Genomic DNA, 23,205 nt, shown 5'->3' on the forward strand with positions numbered 1-23,205 from the left:
CTGCACTTGTTAACGTGTTAATACGTAACACAATAAAAGAAATACGTGAATATAGTTTTCTCTCTTTAGATCTTTATTTTGCAATTGTATAGATGCACTAATTTTCCATGCAACATTGTTCGCACGGAGCGTTTGCATCAACCCTTGTGCAACGCAACCGTACAGTCCATGTGATCACGGCATGATAACGCTGACATATATAAATATAAAGACGGACGGCATTCCTGTTGGATCGGCTCCCTTCTTTCGGCCACTTCTCGTGCTCTTGGCCCTGTGCGCAGATGCGACGTTTTACCGTCGAGATGTTAGACTTGCATTTTTCTTCTGTCGGGAAAAACTGAAAGAAACAACAATGAATAATACTGTGAGAAAGGTAGACTATTTACTTGACCAGTTGCACAGACATGTCGCGTCTAGAAACTATTCACACAACTAAACAAAATAATTTTTCGCTGCACAAATAAGAAAAACACTGCACTTACAATAAATGCGAGTGTGCTGAAATTCCGAGAAGTGCTTCAAGCTCCACAGCGCACAAACTAGATAATATGTGGAGAGAGGATGGATCGAGGTTTTCGTTGTTGGCTATGTCACTGGAAAACAAATGGTACAATAAATAGATTAATGAGAACACAATCTTACCTTCAAAGCAGCCGCGGGCCAGTCACATATTGCGCAGTCGGCATTTACAGCACACCTGCGACCAAATTCAATGTGAAAAGCGATTGCGTGAGACTTTCATAACCAAGCATGCATCTTACCAGAGTTCTTTTCAGTTGGCGAGAGCAGCGCAGCACGCTATTCACACTACAGTCCTTGTTGCAGGGTTCCCTAGAGAAAACGGCAAAATATGTCACGGTCTTACAATAAGATGCCACAATTAAAAAACAAGAAAATCTGACATATTTGCCCGTCAACGAAGTCTTGGGTCCACGGACAAATATAACCGCCGTTCGCCTGAACATTTCTGATCTGCCAGCTAGAAGAGACGACCAGATTGACGCATCAATTGTGCAAATAAAATTTGATTTTGTCGCTAGACAAAACTCACCATGCGATACAGCGACGAAATAAAATGCCACTTACGAGTTCGCTTCAAATCCTCGGCAATGGGAGAAGGCCGCCTCCAGGATCAAGGCAAACGAAATGCCTCCGAGTGCTTGCCCGTCTCTGTGCAGTGTGTCAGCACGTCCACGGTCCTCGCTCGAAAGAAAGAGCTACAATTTGGCGGGAACTGACGCATGGAGCTTGCTCCCCTCCCCCAGCGCTGTGGCAAAGAAAAAAAAAGAAAACGCGAGAGGTGCGGGGTCCGGCGCCCCGCTATGGTAGCCCCGCTGCACGCCCCGCCTCCCTCTTAACACGACGGAGACCGGCACATACCGTTCCTCCTTTCAGGCCTTGTCATTCTTTCTGGGAGAGAGATCTCACCACTTTTTTTTTTTTTTTTTTCGGAGAAACGCACGTGTTGCTTATATCAGCTCTTTCGGGTGAGAAAAAAAAGGAGCGGGAAATTTCAACTGAAGCACATGCCTGAGCCTTTTAGGGCAGCGCTAATGCGTGCAAAAGCGGATCGAATTTGAATTGAACCGTTTTCGTTGTTAACACAAAATATCGTTGGTACTCTAACATTAAAACAAATTAACATGAAAACCATAAACTGAGCATCGAGTAGAAATTTTAAAACTCTTCAGTGTGTGCGGACTATCGAATTCTGGCTCTGCAAGCGACGTATAGCTTATGACCGTAGAAATTATTGTATTTTACGCTAATTTCGTGTTTATTTGGGCATAGATGATATTTTGAAATATTCGTATTAACGCATATGGGCTATTCCCGAAGACCAAATCAACAGGGGCGTAGCCAGAAATTTTTTTCAGGGGGGGTTCAACCATACTTTATGTATGTTCGTGCGTGTGTATGTATGTGTGCGTGCCTATATACGCAAGCAAAATTGAAAAATTTCGGGGGGGGTTTGAACCCCCCAAACCCCCCCTTGGCTACGCCCCTGCAAATCAAGTATGACGATATTCGATTCGATATTCCAAATGTTCAATCTTCGCACACTTCTATATGTAACCATTATATCTGATGTCCTCCCTTTGTCATGCGGCTCGATCAGATCAATCATATATTTATATTCACAACAGTGCTAAAGCGTGAGCACCGTGCTAGCGTTCCAGAAGTGCCGAACTGTCCCACTTGAGCTCATAGACAAGGCGGAGGCGGGGATGATAATTTTCGGTGGACAGTTCAAAATCGTAGATATTTTAATAGAGCCTAGCGCGCTATAGTATCACGATCAAAATTAAATTTAATAACATTTAATAAGCTGCAAGAACGCCAGATTTTAAGATCACTTGGCAATTCAGCTTTTCATATAATCAGTTAGAGCTTTCGCGCCCCTGAAACACGCAGCTGAAATTTTCCAGCAAAGCTGTACAGTCCGCGAGATCTCTATTTCGCACGTTTCGTGTGACGAAATTAATATTTTTTGGGGCTCGCTATAAAGCAGCCAAAACCTTTCCGATGGGAGAAAGATTGAATTAATTCATTTTCAATAAAATTTATTACTAATAGATGGTGTAATGTACGTGGTCGGTTACAATCAACGTGCCATTTGCGAACTATTTCAGTCAATTCTATACCGCAGCCCAATGGACCATTGTAAAGCCACATTAAAGATAAATTCGTGTGATTGCACTTTCTTATCCTTTATGTACTTCCTGGTGGCAAATACATTGATCTCCAGAGTGTTCAAATCTTGCGATTTCTTCAGGTTATAAAAATATTTTAACGATACGCCTCCAAACGAATAATTCTTCACAACGCCGACGAATTCCAACTTCCCTATTGAGTCAATGCATGCGCTCATCATTATGGCCATCGCATGTCTAGTCAGCATCCGAATAATAGCTTAACTTCAGTCAGTTCAGAGCAAAACTCGATGTTATTCCTTAGCCGGAAGTTTCCCTTACGTCTGTGGTTGACGGTCATTGCTGTTTTCCTTGTTTGACCAAAGTACATCATCGCGTTTGTAGCTGCACTACATGACTTATTCCTCAACATACTGCCCGAACGCGCTCGCGCTTGTTAGCTCGAAACCTAAATGTTGAATTTCAAAGTAAAATTGACCGGCGTTCAACTTGTCACTCGATCAGAGACGAATACTTTTCACCACGTCGCGTTATTTTGCTCTGCTTTCGATAACAACGGCGTTAGATTGATGAGCTCTGCTGACAAATCCTCATCACTCTATGCAGCCGGTGTAAGGCTGGACAAATATATAAATCAATCTAACGGTGTCGCTCGAGCAGTGCACCTGGTCCCATGTGGTGCGTCGGCAAGGGACTTGATAATTAAGCTCTCATATGTGTAGAAACGTACTGTACGCTCACGTTGCGCACACAGTCAGCCACACACATCGTCAACGGCACGTGAAGCGTCTACTATTAGCAATGTAATTTTATTACTTTTTTTCGTTTTGCATGCGAGGCACCGTCGAAGGCAGATTACCGCGAGGCACTAGATATGCATTTGTCTAATGCGTCTTGAAATATAAAGCTACAGCGTCCATAGAATCATAGAAATATAAAGCTACAGCGTCCAGTTTTAAGCACGTGTTGCTCCTATGGATAATTATTATTCTGTGAAATAACGGAACTAGCAAACATTTTATTAACATTGATCCAACAGAACAGCAGTGTGCGTTGCACGTTACCCGCCGCAAATGCTCCATTATATGCGATTCTTTTATACGTATGAGTGAGAAGATTAGACAAATCCGCGGAATGTTTCTCATGCATTTCCATGCATCATATTCGCTCGCTTATCTTTTTGTTTAGTATTTTCAAGACGTATAAAACGACCACAATGCGACTTCTGACTGGCATTATTTCGTATCTTGAGGCAGTGATATCCTAATTGTGCAGTATTTTAACTTCTTTATAATGTAGGTTACGGTGTACCTGCTTTGTCTTTTATTAAAAACAAGGGTTCATTTTTATTTGAAATGCTGTGCTAAAAGGATGAATGTCACAAACATATACAAGGCGACCTCTGACAAAGTGATGGGATAACAGAAACTTTTCAAATAGGCATATCGGGGAATATACCCGTCGTAACTGTATAGTTCCCTGGTTTCAGCCAGAGCTTATTATCTGTGGGAGGTAAAGGTGTAACTACATTGCACAATAAAAAAAAAGATAAATTCGCTTTAACTTAATTGAAAATTTGTTGCTACCTAGACGTACACGCGTAAATTTTGACAAACGCAAGACTTTAGCGGTGCTGTTTCGGACGTGTCCCATTTTCTTATCTTGGCGGCAAAAAGCACTGCTGGGCACCGACGGCGGGCCTGCAGATGTGCGGCTTCTTCGAAAGAGGAGGCGGCTCCACGCTGAGAAAGAAAACCGCAGAACAGCGGGAAAAAAGAAAAAAAGAAGTTTCCCTCTCCCCACTGGGAGCTTCCGGGGCGCGGGCCGCAGTAGCGCATGTTATTTAGCTTTTTTTTTAAGTGTGTTTTTCACTCCACGCTCCCTAGCTATACTGTAGAACAGCGCGGTTCCTTCTGACCCTCTTCTTTCCCGCACTTTTCCGCCTCCTGCGTTTTATTTTTCACAGCACGAGTCTTCAGTGGATTGCCATTGCTATGTGTTCGTTCTGACAATCTTGAAAGAATATTTCTTGTTCGTGTATTGGTACTAAAATCTTACATTGCGGCCACGCCTTTTGATGAGTTTTTTTCACATAGCATATATGGTATTTCCGCTTGCCTGACTTATCCGTCAGCGAAAGATAAGAACTTTTACTCATTACATTGCGCAAATTACATAATAAAGGACTAGCTGTTAGAACTAAACACTGCGTCTCTCTATCCACAGACTGTTTGGGTGTGCAGCGCTGCTCGGGCAGCACGCAAAAATTTTCATGCTTCATGTTGTCTGTATACAGACGATGCTTCTTTTAGATTATACAGAATGGTTTTTAATGGCCGTTTTAGTTCAGAAATGACATAAATGTATTATGTGAGCTCGGTTTAATGCAAGCGGGTGACATTACTTGCATGAAAAGCAAAATAAATAATCGCCTATCTAAATAAAGTTCATTAATGACCTTAAAATTACACTGACTTACCTACTGCAACTGACTAACTGTAGCCACTGAGTTTGCAATAATTGGAATGAAATCTTACGATTTAATATTTATGCCATCAAATTTTAGGCAGAAGTTCACTGTTGCTTCAGTCACGTTTATTTTTGTAAGAATCAGTTTTAAGCATCGAACAACGACAAAAGCCTAGTTTAACGCCCATGTATATAAATACTGTCGCACACTTGGCGAATGATGGATGCGCGCCTGGAGAAACTATGCACGAATGTAACGGCTCGCTATTATTTTTGTTTAGTCAATAATGTATTTGGATTGTTCGCACAAATAATCTCTACCACTTGGTGTAATCAGCTCAAGGACCACAAGTATGTTGTGTGTCACAGGTGATTTTTGTAATGTTTAAAAAATCACACTGTAGGAGTTGTTTACACTTCCTGCAGTGTATTTTATGCTGCCCTAAAATAATACACGCTGTTCGAATCCTCTGCCGGCAACCAAGGCCGGCACGACGTGTTGCCGACTTGTCGCCCCGACAAGCGTTTGGCGCGCTCGGCGTTCACTCGTCCACCAACGGTGGTGCGAATCGTGCAGCCGACCAAGTGCCGACAAGCGTTTGGCGCGCTCGGCGTTCACTCGGCCACCGACGGTGGCGCGAATCGTGCAGCCGATCTAGTGCCGACGTAGCTGGCAGCGCACCTCCGGCCGACCCTTTTCGGATGTCTGGTGGCCAGTGAAGTCGGCTGCCGGCTATTTGCCAGTGATCAGCCAAACGTCGGCAGTCGGCCAGCGTTGCTTGGGATCTCAACGCACTAGAGTTCACGCGCCACCTCAATATTTATTGATCAGAGGCGTGAGATAGGGGGGGGGGGGGTTGCCATGACCTCCCCCACAAACTCTATCATAAAAAGTTCTTGATAAAATTATCTTGTGTGAGTCGTGTATTTCATAAAAATGTCCTTACTGGATTGAAACCACTGATAACTCGTATTTGAAGGTACAAGATCAAAAGGAGTATTGTAGAGAACCAATTATGTGAGATATTGGCTTTAAAGAGCATTGACACCATGATCGAGAAAGCTAATTTTACGCTAACGGACTCATGAGGTGACTCACTCAGGCTCAGGTCAAGCCGTGAGTTTGAGTCTGAGCGAGTCCGGCTGAGTAATATTTTGGTGAGCTTGAGTCCGAGTGAGTCCGGTTGAGAAAAAGTTTAGTGAGTCTGAGTCGGGGCGAGTCCGGTTGAGGAAAATTTTGGTGAGTCTGAGTCAGAGTGAGTCCTCAGAGCAAACTATATTTCTTGAGTAAGTCAGTGAGCTCCAATTTTTTTGCCAACCTATGGACACGAGCGATGAGAGCACAATGAAGCGCAGCCAACATCCAGCCCCGCGTCCTCGCAGCAAGCGCCTGGCCCTTTCCGGCACCCACATGCCAAAGAGGCGCCACCAGTCCAAACTTGCCCCGCGCCCTGTGCCTATGCTCAGATGAAAAACCGGCTCAATGTGGCATTTCATTTCTGGCACATATAGAACTTATACAAAATTGCTGCCATCTGTCGGAGGTTTGACTAAGTTACCGATTCGGTTCCTTGTTGGAGGCCTGTGTCTGAATCGTATTGCTGTCGCTATAACTTTTTGCTCGTATCTGCTTTGATAGGCAGTCTGGGCACAAAGTGTCGGATGAGTGTGTAAGGGCCTGTACACGTTACCGGCATTTCCTCGTTATTACGTTGACAGTTATTACGTGTAAAGAACTACCTCACAACGAGAAGAAGGTACAAGTTTGTCACCGAGTTGCATGTAAGTCTGTCGTCGCTGAGAATGAAGCTGTGCACTATAGGTTATAAATTTTGTCTGTCTGCTTTCAGTGTAGCGAATAAAACGTTGTTAGCTATCTGAATATCATGCGTGTAGTGTAGGATGGTTGGGAGGAGTCTATAGCGCGCAACACAGCTAGGCACAGCGGTGATGGTAAGAAAATGCTGTTGACCCATTTCAGAGCGTATTTCATCAGGGACAGCCTATGTTGACCTGGTGTATTGTGCTTCTAATTTTAAGTAAAACGTTGACGTCTTTTTTATTTTTGAAATAAAAAATATTTCGCTGCTGTAATCACCGATGTATGTTATGTATAGAATTACTGCACAATTAAAGTGAAAAATTTATGCATCTCACGTATGTGAAAAGTGAAGATGAAAAGTGTTAGTTGCTCCAAGAAGTAGGTGCCGATTAGTTAATATTTTATTGAATATCCTTCCGACATGTGCTTGTAAATAGCACGATACGCCAAGAATATTCGCGTTTACATCTTCGCTTTCGGGGCCTACTGGTGCCTTACAATTTCAACCCGTTGCAGCAAGGCAGTTTTGTGTCGCCGACTGAACGCTTGCAAAACCACTTCTGCGCGTAACCAACGGTAGCACAGAATTGGTTACGCGCAGAACACATTTGCCGGAACAGCATTTTTATCAGTTTCATACAGAAAGTGGTACACACTGTTAACATCTGTTAGCATCTGTTAACATTTCAGAGTACACAGGGGTGGACACAGGATTTTTCCGAAGGGGGATCAGCTTTTGGGAGAACCTGATATGTGTTCTTTGGGCATAAATTTTAAAAAAAAGTAACGGGGTGCGGTCAGGACATCCAGGCTGGCCCTCTGAATTTGGCAATGATAGCACATGAAATGCTTGAAAAATACGCATAGTGAAGCAATACGCGCGCGAAGCAGCCCACTAAACGCTACCTTGTTAAACTGCACAATCGAAAACAAACTGCAAACAACACGCTCCCACACAATCGGTCCGTTCGCTGAGAATCGATGATGTGCATGAGCTACCTGTCTAACATGTAATTGTTATCGCAATGTAATAATGTTGTCAACAGCAGCACTGGCATGCGTGAGTAGCCGCGATGCAGCTTTGAAGCTCGTACACGAAGCCGGTTTGTCTGTGCTTGCAAGCACATGGTGCAAAAGCTGTCTCGTTCAAGCATGACACAAAAGAGTGTTCTATGATGAGTGCCGATGCTGTCACATACCACATCTATTAAGAACGGCGAACGTAAACACGCCGTTAGTGGCGTTAGTCGTAAGCAGTAGCCGGAGCAACGGAATGATCTGCCGCATCTCGTCGGCCGCAAGGAAATGTAATAACATGGAGGTTAGTTTGCTGCGAACCTCTTTTCAGCATCCAAATTTCCTCAATCTGAGCAACACGGCACACGAAGATATTTCGGCATTGCCTTCCTAGCAGCCGCCACACGTTGATATGTATGCTCCGTGTGTACACATGCGGAGCGTGCTTATATATAGCCTTCAACATGGCCCTTTAATTCTCCCCTCCGGCCCCTTCAAGTAAATATGCCTATGCAAGCGGTCTAAGCTTAAATTATTTTGAGAAGGTGTGGGGGATTATGGCGCTAAACTACCCTGCTTTGTTTTTTTCTGTATAGGTTGTTAGCTGTTGTTTGATTTGTCAAAATTTTCTGGATCATGCACACAGCACCTGCTCATAACATGATGCAACAAATGACGCAAAAGTGATCCATCATGTAATGACCACTTATGCATGATTACATAAAAAATAACAGAATAAGCTATTTTCAACATGTCATATTGTTGTCCTTTGGTTCTTCGCTACTTGTCAAAAATTTTCGTTGTGCCGTAAAATCGGCTGCTTGTTACGCGATGACTCGAAACTTCGAAAACTCACAGTGTTAAAATGACGCATGCACACTAAGCAGCGCATTACTATGCTGAACAATACCGAAACTTTTTTTAGAATAGCTGGACAATGTCTCATTCTGAACGTAAAAGGCCGTCCACTGATCGCATTGTAGCAGCTGGCGAGATGGATTCACATGCGTACGATAAATATTTTTAGTTGTAGTATAGCAATGTTGAGCAGTTTGTGCCCTTATACACCTTTCTGTGAACTCATCCTTGCTTAGAAAAGGGGGGAGAGAGAAATTAACTTAATTAGGAGCAGGAAAAAGCTTTGGCAGGTGTGCAGTCTTTTTAGTCCAGAAAACCGTGGACCCTGACCATCTCCGTGGGCAGGTTGATCAAGTTGCGGGGCATGCTTGGCAGCTGGGCTCCTAATGTGCTCGAGTCCAATGCCTTATTTATCGCCTTGTGACAGGCTGCCACGATCGCTGCAAGCTACCATATGATAAGCAAGGCGAAGCAGGGTAATCAAAGACTAAAGCGGAAACCTTGTTTATCCCTCATGGCTCAACCCAACTAAAAGACTCAACACTTCTGCACACTCGATCATCAACTCACAGCAGCTTGGATATGGAGTAGCGGCGGTGCTATTCATTTTTCAAGAAAGAAAATGAATTTCCTGAAACAAGAAGAGCATTTGATCGGTCGATAGAATGTTTACTGGTTCCCACCCGTATTTGCATTGCTGGTAATGCAAATTTCAGTCCAGGCAGAACAAAATAAAAGCCTGACAGAGTGTTCTAACATTATAGTCTCCCTGCTTGGCAGTAGCCTCCTCTGCAGTTCTGTAGTGCAAGGCGCAAAAGCATCTTATGGGTGGCCTGCACCGTAGAGAGCCTACAGTGCATGGGCATGAGACATGGAGGACAATCTTCACAGCAAAATAGTAGGACATGTTTCATTATACGAGGGCTATTCAGAAAGTAAGGGCCGTTTGTTAATATGTTTAAATATTTACACGTCAGAATGAAGATTTATTTGTGCAGTGCCATCTGTTAATCTTCACGAAGGTACTGAAGTTATTGTTCTGACTCAGTAGCCGTCTGCTTGTCGGGGAATGCAAATGACAATGCCTGCGAAAATCGTTGCTAGCCCCTGTTGTGAAGTGCGTGCTGTAATTCGAATTTTGCTTGCAAAAGGATCATCAGCTTCTCAAATTGATGTGGAGTTGTGCCTAATTTATGGACATGAAGTGAGGATTGAAGGAAAGGTCATAAAATGGTGTCGAGACTTCACAAATGTGCACGACGAAGAGCAGAGTGGAAGGGGCAGAATCCAGACCAGGGGCATAGCCGGGGGGGGGGGGGGGGGATTCAACCCCCCCCCCCCCCCCCGCGAAAATTTTCAATTTTGCTTGCGTACATATACACGCACACATACAAATGCATGCACAAGCATGCATACATAAAGTATGGTTGAACCCCCCTCCTGAAAAAAAAAATTTCTGGCTACGCCCCTGATCCAGACCAATGAAACTGTTCAACAAGTGAACCGGGAATTGCCATTAGATTGATGACTGACAGTTAGTCATCTGTCGGATGAATTTCCTCTTGTCAGCCGCACTACAATTTGCACAATTGTAACTGAAAAGCTGAGATATACCACACAGTGTGTGTAAGGTGGATACTAAAAATGCTTACTGACCAACTTGGAACAGCAAAGAATTCCCAGGTGGTGAACTTCTATGCAGAGGGACTCTTGAAACTGGTGCAGCGGTACGAAAAGTGCTTAGAATTTAACGGTGATTATGTAGAAAAGTGAATTAGTTTTGTGCTAAACTAAACCAGCCAATAAGAACTTTTACTAACAAATACTTATTTTTTTGGGAACCATACGGCCCTTACTTTTTGAATAACCCTCGTATAATCACGTGATTTCTGTGTTAAAGGAAAACTTTGCCATTAGTTGTTTGTTTCCAAGTTTGCTGTCAAATGACCCCAATTGAAAGTAGGTGGGGGGCATTGGTTGGTACACCTATGCTTTGAATGCATTTTTTAAAATGATTTTTTAATGTCTGTAGTTTTATTTAGCATTTTTATGTAAAAATATTAGGTTGCACCAATTAAAGGCTCCAATAGCTCCTAAATGCCATATATTTTAAAGGAAATGGTGGAAGAAGACTGACAAAAATATTGAAAAGCAATTGCTATTGAAGATGAACAAGGTGTGAAGGGCTTCAGGGGAAGCAGCAAAATAGTTAGGTCAACTCATTTTATTTACTGTATGTGTGTAGTGTTATTCATCGGGAAAAATATCTTAGAAGATATATTGATTCCTTCAGTAATATATTCTTCTGTTACTTTCTTGGGACACTAATTGACAACTAATCTGTTACATTTTCTAAGGCAAAAGCCTTAGATGCCTCATAAAATGCGAAAACTGGCCGTCAGTGTCAAAACGAGTGACGCGAAAAATCGTCATGTCATGACATCACCTTATGATGTCACAAGTTGTCAAAATTTGTGATGTCATCACATGACATCGTCGCTTGGTCAAAAGTGGGCCGATCGCAGAGGCATTGCGAAACCACGTGAGGTGCACAGTGATGCAACAGCTGCGCCAATTGCGCCAATTTGATAGAATTCCTTATTTTTGCGCCAAGCTGAGCCAAAACCGTGAAATTGGTTAAAATTGCGCCACGCTACGCCAGAATGCCCGACCAGCTTAAAACTTTCTCAGTTGCGCAGATTTGAGCAAGAAATGGAGGCCGCGTTGGTCGATCATCTGCAGTGTGGGCATCGTCATCCAATATAGACGCGCAGATCCTAACCCTAACCCCACGCGAAAGAAAAAAAAAAAACTCAGTTTCACCGCAAGGTCGAACAAGTGAATGCGATAGCAACAAATTGTAATGTTATACGAAGTGAGGCTGGCAGCAAACTCTTTTGTATCCGATCTCGCGTAACACTACAAAACGTTGATGTAAGAGAATACGGGCCCTCCAGGGAAAGATGCTCTTTCTGCGCAGTGTCTGCGCATTGAGAGCACAGCACGTAGCAGGATATACGAGCCGCCCGCTGATGGCTGCCGAGATAGCACGCGCGCCAGCGATCGCGACCGCGGCCTTAGAATCAAAGTTCAAAGTTGCTACTCGAGCGACAGCCCCCCCCCCCGCCTCCCTCTCGCGTCTTTTCATGCTCGTTCAAGACGGGCGGGGCTTTTCCTCTATGCTTTGATGGCGGGCTTCCCGAGCGGAGTGGTGTTATCGCATACGCCCTCCGAGCGACCGGGATGGGCTGGCTCATTTGATATCTGCTTCAGCCGCGCTCGTTGCCCGCATTCGCGCGCTTTTACCCGCGGAACATACTATGCACAGAAATATGTTATCAATTCGGACTTTATACGGGAGATGACGGCAAAAACTCGTCGAGAGTGTCCATATAGTTTTCTATCGCAATAGAAAAGGACAGTAGTTCTCGAATTTCCTGATGCTTCTTTTATTGCATGCAGAACGCTTTTTAAGCCGCTTTTGCCGCAGTACACTGGTGTCCTGCGGAAAAGCATACTGAGATTTAGAAGGGGTTATTAGTACTAGCTGTCAGGGACACAGCACATTTTGTTCCTTAATTAATCATTCGTGCACGCGCCGTGTAATTACGAGTACTAGTATGATCGCTGACGTCTACAAAATTATTGGCAATCATTTGGAGCAGCTGTGTATGGCGTTTCTGCGGCCTTGAGAAACAATAGACAAAAGTGTATGCCAGTTTTCTTTTTTTCGCTACCCCCCCTTGTTCCTGCTTTATGAATCTCCCAAATTTCCAGGTTGCCAGGTTCGCAGGTCCACATTAGCATTTCCAATGCCTGTCGAATTATTCGACAGGTCCTGCAAACGCTAATATGAACTGTCATTGTTCGCACTGTAGGGTGGCTCAACACGCTGCTTATATATATTGAAATAGCGGTGTTCACGTGCACTGAATTAGCTGATGTTGAATGGTTTTTACATATTTTTGTTTTCTTTTCTAAAAATAAGCCTTATTTGTTATACTGCTCCAAATTTGGGATTTCGGGTTAAAAAATTCAGGTTTTTTTTTTCGTAACCTGCTCCAAATTTGGATTTTTGTGCTCCAAAAGCAACATTTTGCTTCTCCAAAAATTGCTCCAAATTATTTCGGCTGTTGCATCCCTGGGTGCAGAAAGCTTGCAATGCCTTCGATCCCAGAGACAGTGCAAAACACTTTGGGTGAAGAAAGCTTTGTGGGTGGGGGGAAGGGGGGAGAGAGAAGATGGATTTCGTGTTTGACTCGTCTTAGGCTAGTGCAAAAGGGACCGGGTGACTTTAAGGATGTAACTGTAATCGGTAAATTTTTTTGTGTATTGTCTACTAGTCGATCTGTTCTCTATTGACAAAAAGAATCCAAATGGAAAAGTTCCCTTGAAAGGAATAAATTTTTTTGTGTATTGTCTACTAGTCGATCTGTTCTCTATTGACAAAAAGAATCCAAATGGAAAAGTTCCCTTGAAAGGAATGTTTTCTATCTATGAAACTGCTTGAAGAATGTTATTGGGCTTGCAGTAGATAAAATTTAGTGCCTATAGGTATGGTAACTTATTGTTTGTCACTTACAGCATAAATTGCATGCTTTTTTTGTTTCTTTAAAGGGGCCCTGCAACACTTTTCCAAGTAATGATTGAATGACCTATCAGAGTTTATTGCCTCACAAATAGACTACAGCAAAAATCTTTAGAATCCGTCAAGCATGAGCGGAGTAACAGGGATTTTGTGCACATTTTAAGCACTTTCTCTCCTTTCATCGCAGCGAGCACGCTGAAAGCTACGCGGGGGATGACAAGGGGGGCAAGGAGCTACGTTTGTACGTAAGCGTGCATCGTGGCCTTGAGCACTTTCTTTTCTTTTGAGGCAAACGCCTTAGATGCCTCATCAAATGTGAAAATTGAATGGCATCCCCCACCAATGGCGTCAGCACGAGTGATGCAAAAAATCATCGCCTGATGACGTCACAGATCGCCAAAATTTGTGATGTCATTATGACATCACGTGACATGACATTACATAATGACGTCATCACATGACATCATGGCCTGGTCAAAGGTGAGCCGATCACAGAGGCAGTGTAAAAGCAGGTGAGGTGCCTCCGATCCTGAAGGCTGTGGATAACTACGTTAGGAGCAAAAAGGTTTGAAGGGTGGCGGGTCAGGATCAATACATTGACTGAGAAAAAAAAGAAGATGGCTTTCGCCTTCCAGTCGTCTTAGCTAAGTGCATAAGGGACCCTGTGAGATTTTTTCTTTGAATGCGTGGCTCACTTTCAGTGGGATCATGAGCACGCTGGTGCAATTCTACAGTGCAAATCCAGCACTGTAGAGCGTGGCTTGGGCATATGCAGCTCGCAAGCCTCAAATCAGCCAATGGCCATGTCGATGTGCTTATGATGCAGTTGTTTTTGGATATATGACACCATTTGTCAAGAGAAGAGTGAGCGATTTCTAGCCAACTTTGAAACGTAATTGTAAATTCCATGCCGCGTGCTGCGCTATAATGCTTGGCTCGCATGTTCGTAGGAGCCTTGACTACCGATTGGCAGAATTTTCTGACCACGTTCAAAAAGTATTGCAGGGCTCCTTTAAAGTATTAATACATCATGTAAGTCTGAGAGTAAGGAAGGTTAGACTGAAGTGCCATTAGTTATAATTCACTCAAATGCAGTTTCTTTAAACATTGGAAATGTGTGCTTTAGATATTTTTGAAGTTTCATTGTGAATCTTCTTCACAAGAAGTTTGATCATGTGTATAGTAATGACGGTTCATGCTTACCTTCAGCTGATATCTTTCGGCATCACACTACCTGTTACACATGGTTCCAGCTTTAAGCCCTTTCTCTACCCTTGATGACTGTAGTTATCATGAGATGTACAAATATAGCTGATAACAAGTATATTCATGAGCGAAAATGCCTCGCACAAGGAACTGATCATGGATGTAATTGTTTAATTGCAATTAATTTCAATTTTTGACACTGGATGGCCACGCTCTTAGTGTCCCATCCTTGCTTTTATTGCCTCTTGTAGGGATGGTCATTTAACTTTTCACATTGATTGACAATTAATTTTTTACTAGCGTGGCCATTGATTTAATCAATATTGATGAGGGTTTCTTCAACAATTAATCTGGATTTTATTATGGGCACTTGTGAAAAGGTTGAAATGCTGTTTATACTCGGGTAGAACCATATTTATTTGATGGGTAGGTGGACAGAGGTGAAGAACATGGATGTGTAAGTTAAGTATGTAAGGGTTTGTTAAGTGATAGTTTCCATCCTTACCCCCTGTGACAACTGCGGGGCTAATATGGCTGGCTTGATTCCTGCATGCTGCATGGAAATAAAAGTGCATGCATGAGGAAGTATTTTTGTTGCCACCTCCTCTAGTCGACTGCTCTGTAAGGCTGTGCTGGCAAGCAGAAAGTGATGCTTCCTCCTGTGAGGGCTTGGACAACAAGTGACTTCTAGAAAAGCTTTCTTCAAACATGTATTTGTGGAATTTTTTAAAATAAAGCAACCTTGCTCAATTGTACAGTACCATTTTGTTCAGGTAAAAGAGCCCTACAAACTGATGGAAAGAAGTCTTATAAATTTGGCACATTTTCATTCTTGTTTTGTGGTAGAGAAAGGGTTAAAAATGTTCAGTTGATGCCACTATCGTTACGTTTACTGCATTCTGTTATAGTGAGTTGAATAGTTGGGGAATTTGCTTTGACATCCAATTTTCTTCTGGATTTTCATTATTTTATTTAATGGGTTATTTGTTTATTTTTATTTTGCCAGACATCCAATGGCTTTGTTCGAGCCCTGTTCTTTGCCATATCAATGGGTGGAGACACTGACACTATCGCTACCATGACTGGCAGTATTGCTGGGGCATACTATGGCATCTTCAGAGTTCCAACAACCATGCAGGGCTACTGCCAGGCAGAAGAACATGCAACGTGTTTGGGCAACAGACTACTAATGGAGCGATCGCGGCCAAAGTGAAGGACACTTAAGTGCTGCAGCGCTGTTTTTTTAGTTTACTCATTGTGTGTTTTTAGAGAAGTGTTTGTTTTACTTTCTTTTTTTTAAAATACCCATTGTGCAGGTAGGGATTTTCCTTACACCTTGAAGTAGTATTCTGGTCACAGAAAAAAAAATGCTTAGTTTACAGTGGCAGTTGCCTTAGTTGATTTTTTTGTGTACTCTTCTGTAAATGCTTACTGACACTACTCTTAATAGCAGTAAAAGTACTGCAGAAGACTTTCTATTCACAAGAGCAGCATTACAGAAAATCAAAGAGCATTTTCATTGCCTTTGTAGTGTAAAGAGCAAGGACCGATGCTATAGTTAGATCAACAGCGCTGTGTATTTTTATTTCCTATAAAGCCCCAAGATTGCTGACTATTGTTGCATGGGGCACTTGATAAGTTGCATAATCCACTTGATAAGTCATCATTGTGTTTGACTGAATGCCCAAGTTTAAGCCATTGTATAATTTTAATGTTTTCATTATTTTAATTGTTTAAACAATAGTTTTATCTTTGACTGTTTACCTTTACCATTTGTGATGTTTAATGATTGGATGCAGATCAGTCATCATCATTGCTCTGCATTTTAAGTGCCAAAGCTGAGCATGAACGCGTGGTCCAGGAACACATATTTTAAAGAAACATGTTTAGTTTGCAATAAAGATGTCTCATTCAATGTGTGATGTCTGTCAGTACATATTGGCACACGGTTCATGTGCTCATGGGGCATGACTTTTGTACATTAACTAAGTGTTCATAGTAGGGTGATTCCACGAGAGATGGAACATGCCTGTCCGGTCGATATTTTTGTTTTTCCTGGGATTTTTATATGTCATGTGGGTCCATTTAAAGGGGTCATGAACCACTTTTCCAAGTAATGATCTAATGGCCTCAGTATCGGAGTGTACTGCCTCCCGAATCGATTGCCGCAAAAATTTCTCGAATCCGTCAAGAATCAGCGGAGTTACGGGGGTTTGGCGCACGCTCCCAGCGCTTTCTCTCTTTTCTCGTGCCGGCGAGCGCACTGGAAGCTAGACAGGGAGGGATGGCATGGGGGAAAGAAGTTACGCCAGCGCGCGTCATGAAACGCGATCGCTCTCCCGCTGTGATTCGCTTGCGCGAGTGCGGCTACCGTGTACTGAGGGGTGCGGCGCCGGCAAGTGGCGGCACCCCGCGGCAAGAAGCGCATCTGATCGGAACGCCGCTCTCGATTTACGTCGGCTATCGGCCAATAAGCATGCTATGTCTCTTGCGACGTACAGCGGACAGACGCCCCGCCCACCGACGAGAGTGAGAACCGGCCTCTGTTTGAAAAGAGGGTGCCTGGGGAAACGGCAACTTCGCGCTCCGCTTGTGGCCATTGCGCGGCGCGCACGACTGTAATATTTGGCAGAGCAGTTCATAGCCGTGTCAGCTTTCCGCAGAATGTGTTTTTTCAATCAGCCCAAGGGGTGCTTCATGACCCCTTTAAAGTGCACGGAACCGAAAATTTTATTTCCAAGAAATGCTTCCAGCGCGCCAAAAAATATATGAAGGTGGCGGCGCGGGCCTCCTGGTTTTGCTCACTGCAATGTTTTCGGAGTTCACGGCCGAATTTAACGCGAACTATAAATGATGCCTCGACAGTGCAGTTTTGGGGGTGTCACGCCTATTTAGCGCAGCCTAGAGAGGGTTATGGCGGCGCCGAGGGAGCCGTCTGTGAAAATGTCTTAGCAAGCTAGGGGTGGGAGAGGGAAGTGAGAGTGACAATGAGGGGAAAAGGGCAACGTGCCACCAGCTCCGCCGCCTCCTTAGTCTTCGCACCACTAGTGCGTAGCCGACCCAATTTTTTCTTGATTACGCGATGCCTTGTCAACTTCTTGTCAAATGCACGAAGTATAATACACGAAAGTTTGGTGTCCTGCTGGTGCCGCTAGCTGTCACCACTATCCGGCATCTAATGCATGACCATGCCGTCGTGCTAATATGTTGGTGTAGCGTGGCCATCCTAGTCATGGAGGAGGATTCCTTTCCTACATGGTGACCACCACAGTGCACAATTGTGGTGCAGCCAGGGCTGCAAATGGTCTAGATTGTAGAAATTTAAGAACAACTCTGGCAGAAGTACCACCTCTTTGTATTTGAAAACAAATGAAGCCTGGTGCGTGCTTGCGGGATGCATCATGAAGTCTAACTGGAAGTACATAAATTGTGCAGTCCCTGCTTGTATTGTAGGCAATGCATATATGCTCAGTATGCAGCACGACACATGTTAAATCTTGCAAACCCATATCGCGCACAGGCCAGTGCAGACTGAATTGTGTCATGGCAACTGATGCCACTGAAATGCGCTGTTGCATTTTTCACGAACTGGTGCTTTTGAGCAGTGGTCGACTGGAGGCTTTGTTGAGATCGAGTAACATATCAGACCTAGACACAAATGCTGTCACTTGTTCTGTCCCGTTTTCAGTAATTTTGCCAACATTGCGCACTGTCGTGATATTACCGTGACTCTTTGAGTTGTTGAAGTTTAATATGAAAAGTAAAAAAAAAAATGTCAGTTTCGCCGCGAGGGCGAAGCAATGAATGCGATAGCGACAAATTGAAAGGTAACACGAAGAACGGCAAGCAGCTCCAAACTTGCAGCGCGCTGCTCAAGCACGAAGAACGCACGAAAAGAATGCACACAAGACGAGCGCGAACTTCTGTCAGTCGCATATCAAGATTTGCAGCGCGCTGCTCAAACACGAAGGGCGCACGAAAAGAACGCACAGGTATACACAGGACGAGCACGAACTAAGAACTGTCACAGTTGTTACTTTGAGCAGCGCGCTGCAAGTGTCGACTATGCACAACTAATCAACCCCTACTTTGGCTCTTACAGCTGAGCAGCTCACTCATTTCGCAAACGCGGCCGCTGCAGCGAACGTAGTCGTGCGCTGTGTAAGTTCAACGCAAACTTCACGGTGACAGCCAAGACGTATGTACAAACCGCTCTCCTCACGAGATAAGGGCGCGCGCACAGGCAACCACGCCCTGTAGGGCAAAGTACAGGTGGTACAGGTAGGAGGCTCGCGCGCATCGCAACTCCGGCGAAAAACGAGTGGGGCGACGACCTTTAAAGCGCGCCGTTTGAGCCATCTCGCTGGTCACGCTGAAGCGCCTCTGAGCTCTGCGTATCGCCAGCGGTACCGTTAGCATGCTGAAGGACGTGCTCCGTGACCGAGTCGTTTAGCGCGGTGCGGTGCGGATCGAGGTGCTGCATGTTCGAATTTCCGGTCGCGCGCTTCAGAAAATATTTCTTCGTTTTTAAATGCGGAGCATTTCTTAGTCGCACCTGCACATGCGTTTCGCCGGAGTCTGGGCTCTCTCGCGAACAATAGATGACGTCACTGCTACGTCACTCAAGTGTGACGTCACCTGAAGACTTTTTTTCCCTAAGTTAGTTTTGACTTTTCCCCGTGTCGCCACGGAGTGCCTAGTATGTCACGTGCTTGATGAATTTCGTCCCTAGTGTCATGGTGTCATCTTCACCTCCGCCGGCGCTGTCTCCGCGCACGTGTCACGAAGTGTCGTCGGTGTCGTCAAGTAGCCGCAAAAGTCAATACTCCCATGAAATGCGACGTTTGTGGCGTTGGCCTGTCTTCACTGGAAAAATATGTGGAGCACCACATCGCAGCGCACAAATTCGCCGCCGACTACGTGCAGCAGGCGTTCCACAAAGATAAAGGTGAGTACCCATCCTGTTTTCAGTTTATAGTTGTAGCAAAAGACAGTGTCAGTGCATTTTTATCATCTTTTGTGGTGAGGCTGTACAGCACATGACCGCTTCCACGTGCATTCACTGTGCCAGCTAGTTATAATTCGCATGTGCTTGTCGCGTAGAAAAAAAAAAAAAGAAAACAAGTATGCACAGAGGCACTAATTTTCACAATTTGCTCGATCACACTGCCGCTTGCGTCGCTTTTTTGTTTTCCCTCTAAAAACAAAGCAGAGCAAATATGTCCGGTGGATACATGATGTGCTGAAACAGGTGAGCGCACAAGACAGGGACAGTGAAAACGACACATAGAGCGCTACTTCCAACTAACATACTCATCACGTGGTAACATCGAGTGCTTCAGAACAAGACTATAAAAAAAAATGTAATTTTTTTTCTTCCTTACGCTTTTTTTTCTCGCTAAAGATTACAGGCGGTAACGTGCCCATGGAAACAGGGCGACAAAGCGAAAAAACCGTTGATACCATACAGAAGTTTTTGACCGAGCTCATGAATGCGTTATCAACGGCAAAAACGGCTGTGTGATAAATGCGACATGAGATGAACATGGGTTTTAACAAAAAGCGGGTCATCCAAATGAAGAAACAATGATGCGGCTGAACAAAGGAGGCTGTAAAAAGGTATTAAAAATGGCCTTGAAAAGGTTAACACTTAAAAAGTGAGAACAACAATAAAGTTTTGCAAAAACGCAGACTCTTTCTTCGAGAGTGACACAGAGGGCATGCTGACACAGCTGGGTCCGAGCTGTTCTGCACATGATGCATCATATATTTCTCAAGCTATGACAGCCTGGTCAAGAAAGGGGGTACAACTGGTACAACCGCAAGCTGCACAGTGTAAGGCCATGTTGCCGTCAGACTTTTAAATTGTTGGCGTGTTCACGCAAGCGATCGTTAATACATTGGCCAGTTTGGCCGATGTAAACACATCCACAAGAGAGCGAAGTCTTATACACGATGCCGCATTTGCAAGACAAAAACCGCGTGGTGTGCTTCTTGCAGCATGTCAGGCCTTTCACTGTTCACGTTTACACGCTTTCACAGGCCTCCAAAGTTTGTTGTGGGTGGTAAACACTACACTGACTCCTGCGCACCCTGCAGCCTTCCTAATCCTATGTGACACTTGGTGCACGTATGGGATAACAGCAGTTTTTGTCCCATCTCTGTTTTTTGGAGGCACATCACTGGTTTTCTTGAGTCTGTGCAACAAGGTCTCCGCAAGGTCACACAAAACTCTGGAAAACGTGCGCTCTCGAAGAAAGATTTTGTGTTTTTGCAAAACCTGTTGACTTTTATTGTTCTTACTTTTTAAGTTTTCACCTTTTAAAGGCCTTTTTTAATACCTTTTGATGACCTCCGCTGTTAAGCCGTACACTTTGTTTCTTCATTTGTATGACCCATTTTTGTTAAAACCCATGTTCATCTCATGTCACATTTATCACCCAGTCGTTTTTGCCGTTGATAGCACATTCGTAAGCTCGGTCAAAAACTTATGCTTCAGAAGTTTTTCAGAAAGAATATCAGTGCACTGAATGAGATCCCCCCCTTGGCTACGCCCCTGTAATCTATGTCTAAGGCCTTTGAATTATTTTCGTTGGTTTAATGTCTCTCTCTGATACTATGTTGTATTTGTATTACAGAATTCAGTGAATGGAAAGCTCAGGAAGAGGCGAACTGTTGGTTTGTTCTTCACACGGCTCCCAAAAAGCTGGCCAGTGGGGAAACGAGGAGCCACTACTACTCTAATAGATCAGGAGTGGCTAGGCCAAAGGAAGGTCATGGTAATCGTCGAGAAAAAAGTCAGGGTACCTGCAAGTCCGGTAAGATATGTCTTTCATTTATTACTGTGACGAAGAAGGAGAACACTCAGAGCCCGGCACCTGAAGATATCACCATAAATGTAAGGTACCAAAGAAAGCATTATGGCCATAAAGCAGAAATTCAGCACTTGAGGATGAGTGACAAAGAAAAGGCCAACGGGGTTAACCAACGTAGCAGAGGACCTGGAGCGTGGTGTGCCCATGAAACCATATTGAATAATATAAGAACATCTGTTGGGGGCATGTAAGCTGAGGCCAGCACATTTGGCAGAACGCATAACTCTGCATAACATCAAACGGCAGTTTCACATTGCTGCTCCTGAACAGTGTCACACCAATGATGCTGTCAGTGTAGATATGTGGGTGAAAGCAATGTAAGACAAAGGTGAAACACTTGTCTGTCTGTATAAGGCACAAGGTGCAGTGGACCCAACTGATGATGATGAAATGAACTTTATTTGGTCCTGGAGAACCCCGATCAGACAACCCCCGAAGGGGGGTCCGCCGCAGTTGCTGGCCGCGCCCACGCCGGTACTGGAAGACCGTGGCCCTCCGCCCGTTCGCAGGCCTCCTGGACCCAACTGGTACTTTTGGTGCAACAGATTTTGCCATTGCTTTGATGACAGAGCCACAAGAAGAGCTGTTAGAAGAATTGGGCATGGGCACTGTGTGTCTTGACTCAACACATGGAACTACAGGGTAACAGTTTGAGCTGACCACTCTTCTAGTGCTAGATGAAGTGGGACAAGGTATACCTATAGCCTATTTCATCTGCAACAGGATGAATGAGGAAAAACTTGGCAGCTTTTTCAGGTCTCTTGAGTGTGCCATCAACGAAAAAGTGGCTGCTAAGACATTTATGTCTGATGACGCCTCACAATTTTACAAGGCATGGTCGTCAGTTATGGGTGTTCCTCAGCAGAAACTTCTCTGCACCTGGTATGTGGATAGGAATTGGCAGAAGATACATGAGTGTGTAGAAAAACAACTGAGGCCCAGACGTGCTACCACAACGGTGCGACTCCTTTTAGAGGTTCCTTGACCAGCAAGAATTTGAAAAGTATCTTCAATCATTCCTTGACACTGAGGAAGAAAAACTGAGGGATTTTCTGAAGTACTTCAAGGACAACTATGCAGTTAGACCTCAAGCGGCCTACTGCTTTAGGACGAGGGCAGGTATCAACACCAACATGCACCTGAGAGCATGCACAGGACGATGAAGCACAGCATGCTGGAGGGAAAGAAGAATAAGCGTGTTGATAAACTAATTTCTGCACTCATGGACTTGACTATAATTTTTGATGAAGAGGGCAATCCAGATGATCAAAGGGCAAGAAGTTGAGTGCAGTTGAAAGGTACCACAGATCTGGCACTGAAATGGGCAGGTTGTGCCAAATTAAACGAAGACGGCACGTGGACTGTGCCATCTCAGTCTACTAAAGGGCACTCTTATACAGTGAAAAGTCGGGGATGCTGCTTGCTGTCCCTTGAGATGCAATGAATGTGCAGTGTGTGCGCACCTGATACACGTCAAGTGTGCAAGCACATTCACTGTGTGGTCATTGCTAACACATTGTCAAGCACTGACAATACGACTATGAGAGCCCACCTGAAACAGTAACTGAAACGAGTCGGGCATTGCACATAGTGCAAAGCATTGCAAAGCTGGAGGCGGCCACAACAGTGCCGAGCCAAAAGTCATGAATCGATCTCGGCCGCGGCGGTCACATTTCGGTGGAGGCGAAATGGTAGAAGCCCGTGTACGTACGATGG

At 44.3% G+C, this 23,205-nt stretch overlaps 2 protein-coding genes and 1 long non-coding RNA gene across 6 annotated transcripts in view; 2 read left to right on the plus strand and 1 right to left on the minus strand.

Moving 5' to 3' along the window:
• The window catches only part of LOC119379019 (ADP-ribosylhydrolase ARH3), an 81,036-nt gene extending 65,205 nt beyond the window's left edge, over positions 1-15,831 (plus strand). For both annotated transcript variants that reach the window (XM_037648150.2, XM_037648151.2), the window contains one exon: positions 15,621-15,831. In XM_037648150.2, the coding sequence (XP_037504078.1) occupies positions 15,621-15,827 (207 nt within the window). In that variant the 3' untranslated portion in view covers positions 15,828-15,831. The remainder of the gene's footprint in view (positions 1-15,620) is intronic.
• Positions 83-1,206, minus strand: LOC125756869 (uncharacterized). 3 transcript variants are annotated; one of them, XR_007414821.1, is made up of 5 exons: positions 1,087-1,206; positions 903-979; positions 762-831; positions 483-697; positions 83-337 (listed from the first exon to the last, which is right to left on the minus strand). It is a non-coding gene; the product is annotated as an uncharacterized LOC125756869 (long non-coding RNA). The 3 variants fall into 3 exon arrangements; XR_007414820.1 differs by having other exon boundaries at positions 483-831; XR_007414822.1 differs by lacking the exons at positions 903-979; positions 1,087-1,206 and having other exon boundaries at positions 762-873.
• Positions 15,832-19,323: 3,492 nt separating the features above from the next.
• LOC125756870 (uncharacterized) lies at positions 19,324-22,044 on the plus strand. The gene is made up of 2 exons (XM_049411844.1): positions 19,324-19,562; positions 21,253-22,044. The coding sequence occupies exons 1-2, from the start codon at positions 19,445-19,447 to the stop codon at positions 21,678-21,680; spliced, it is 546 nt and encodes a 181-aa protein (XP_049267801.1). The 5' UTR covers positions 19,324-19,444; the 3' UTR covers positions 21,681-22,044.
• Positions 22,045-23,205: the final 1,161 nt, after the last annotated feature.

Source organism: Rhipicephalus sanguineus, chromosome 1 (genome assembly GCF_013339695.2).
Source record: "Rhipicephalus sanguineus isolate Rsan-2018 chromosome 1, BIME_Rsan_1.4, whole genome shotgun sequence".
NCBI lineage: Eukaryota > Metazoa > Arthropoda > Arachnida > Ixodida > Ixodidae > Rhipicephalus > Rhipicephalus sanguineus.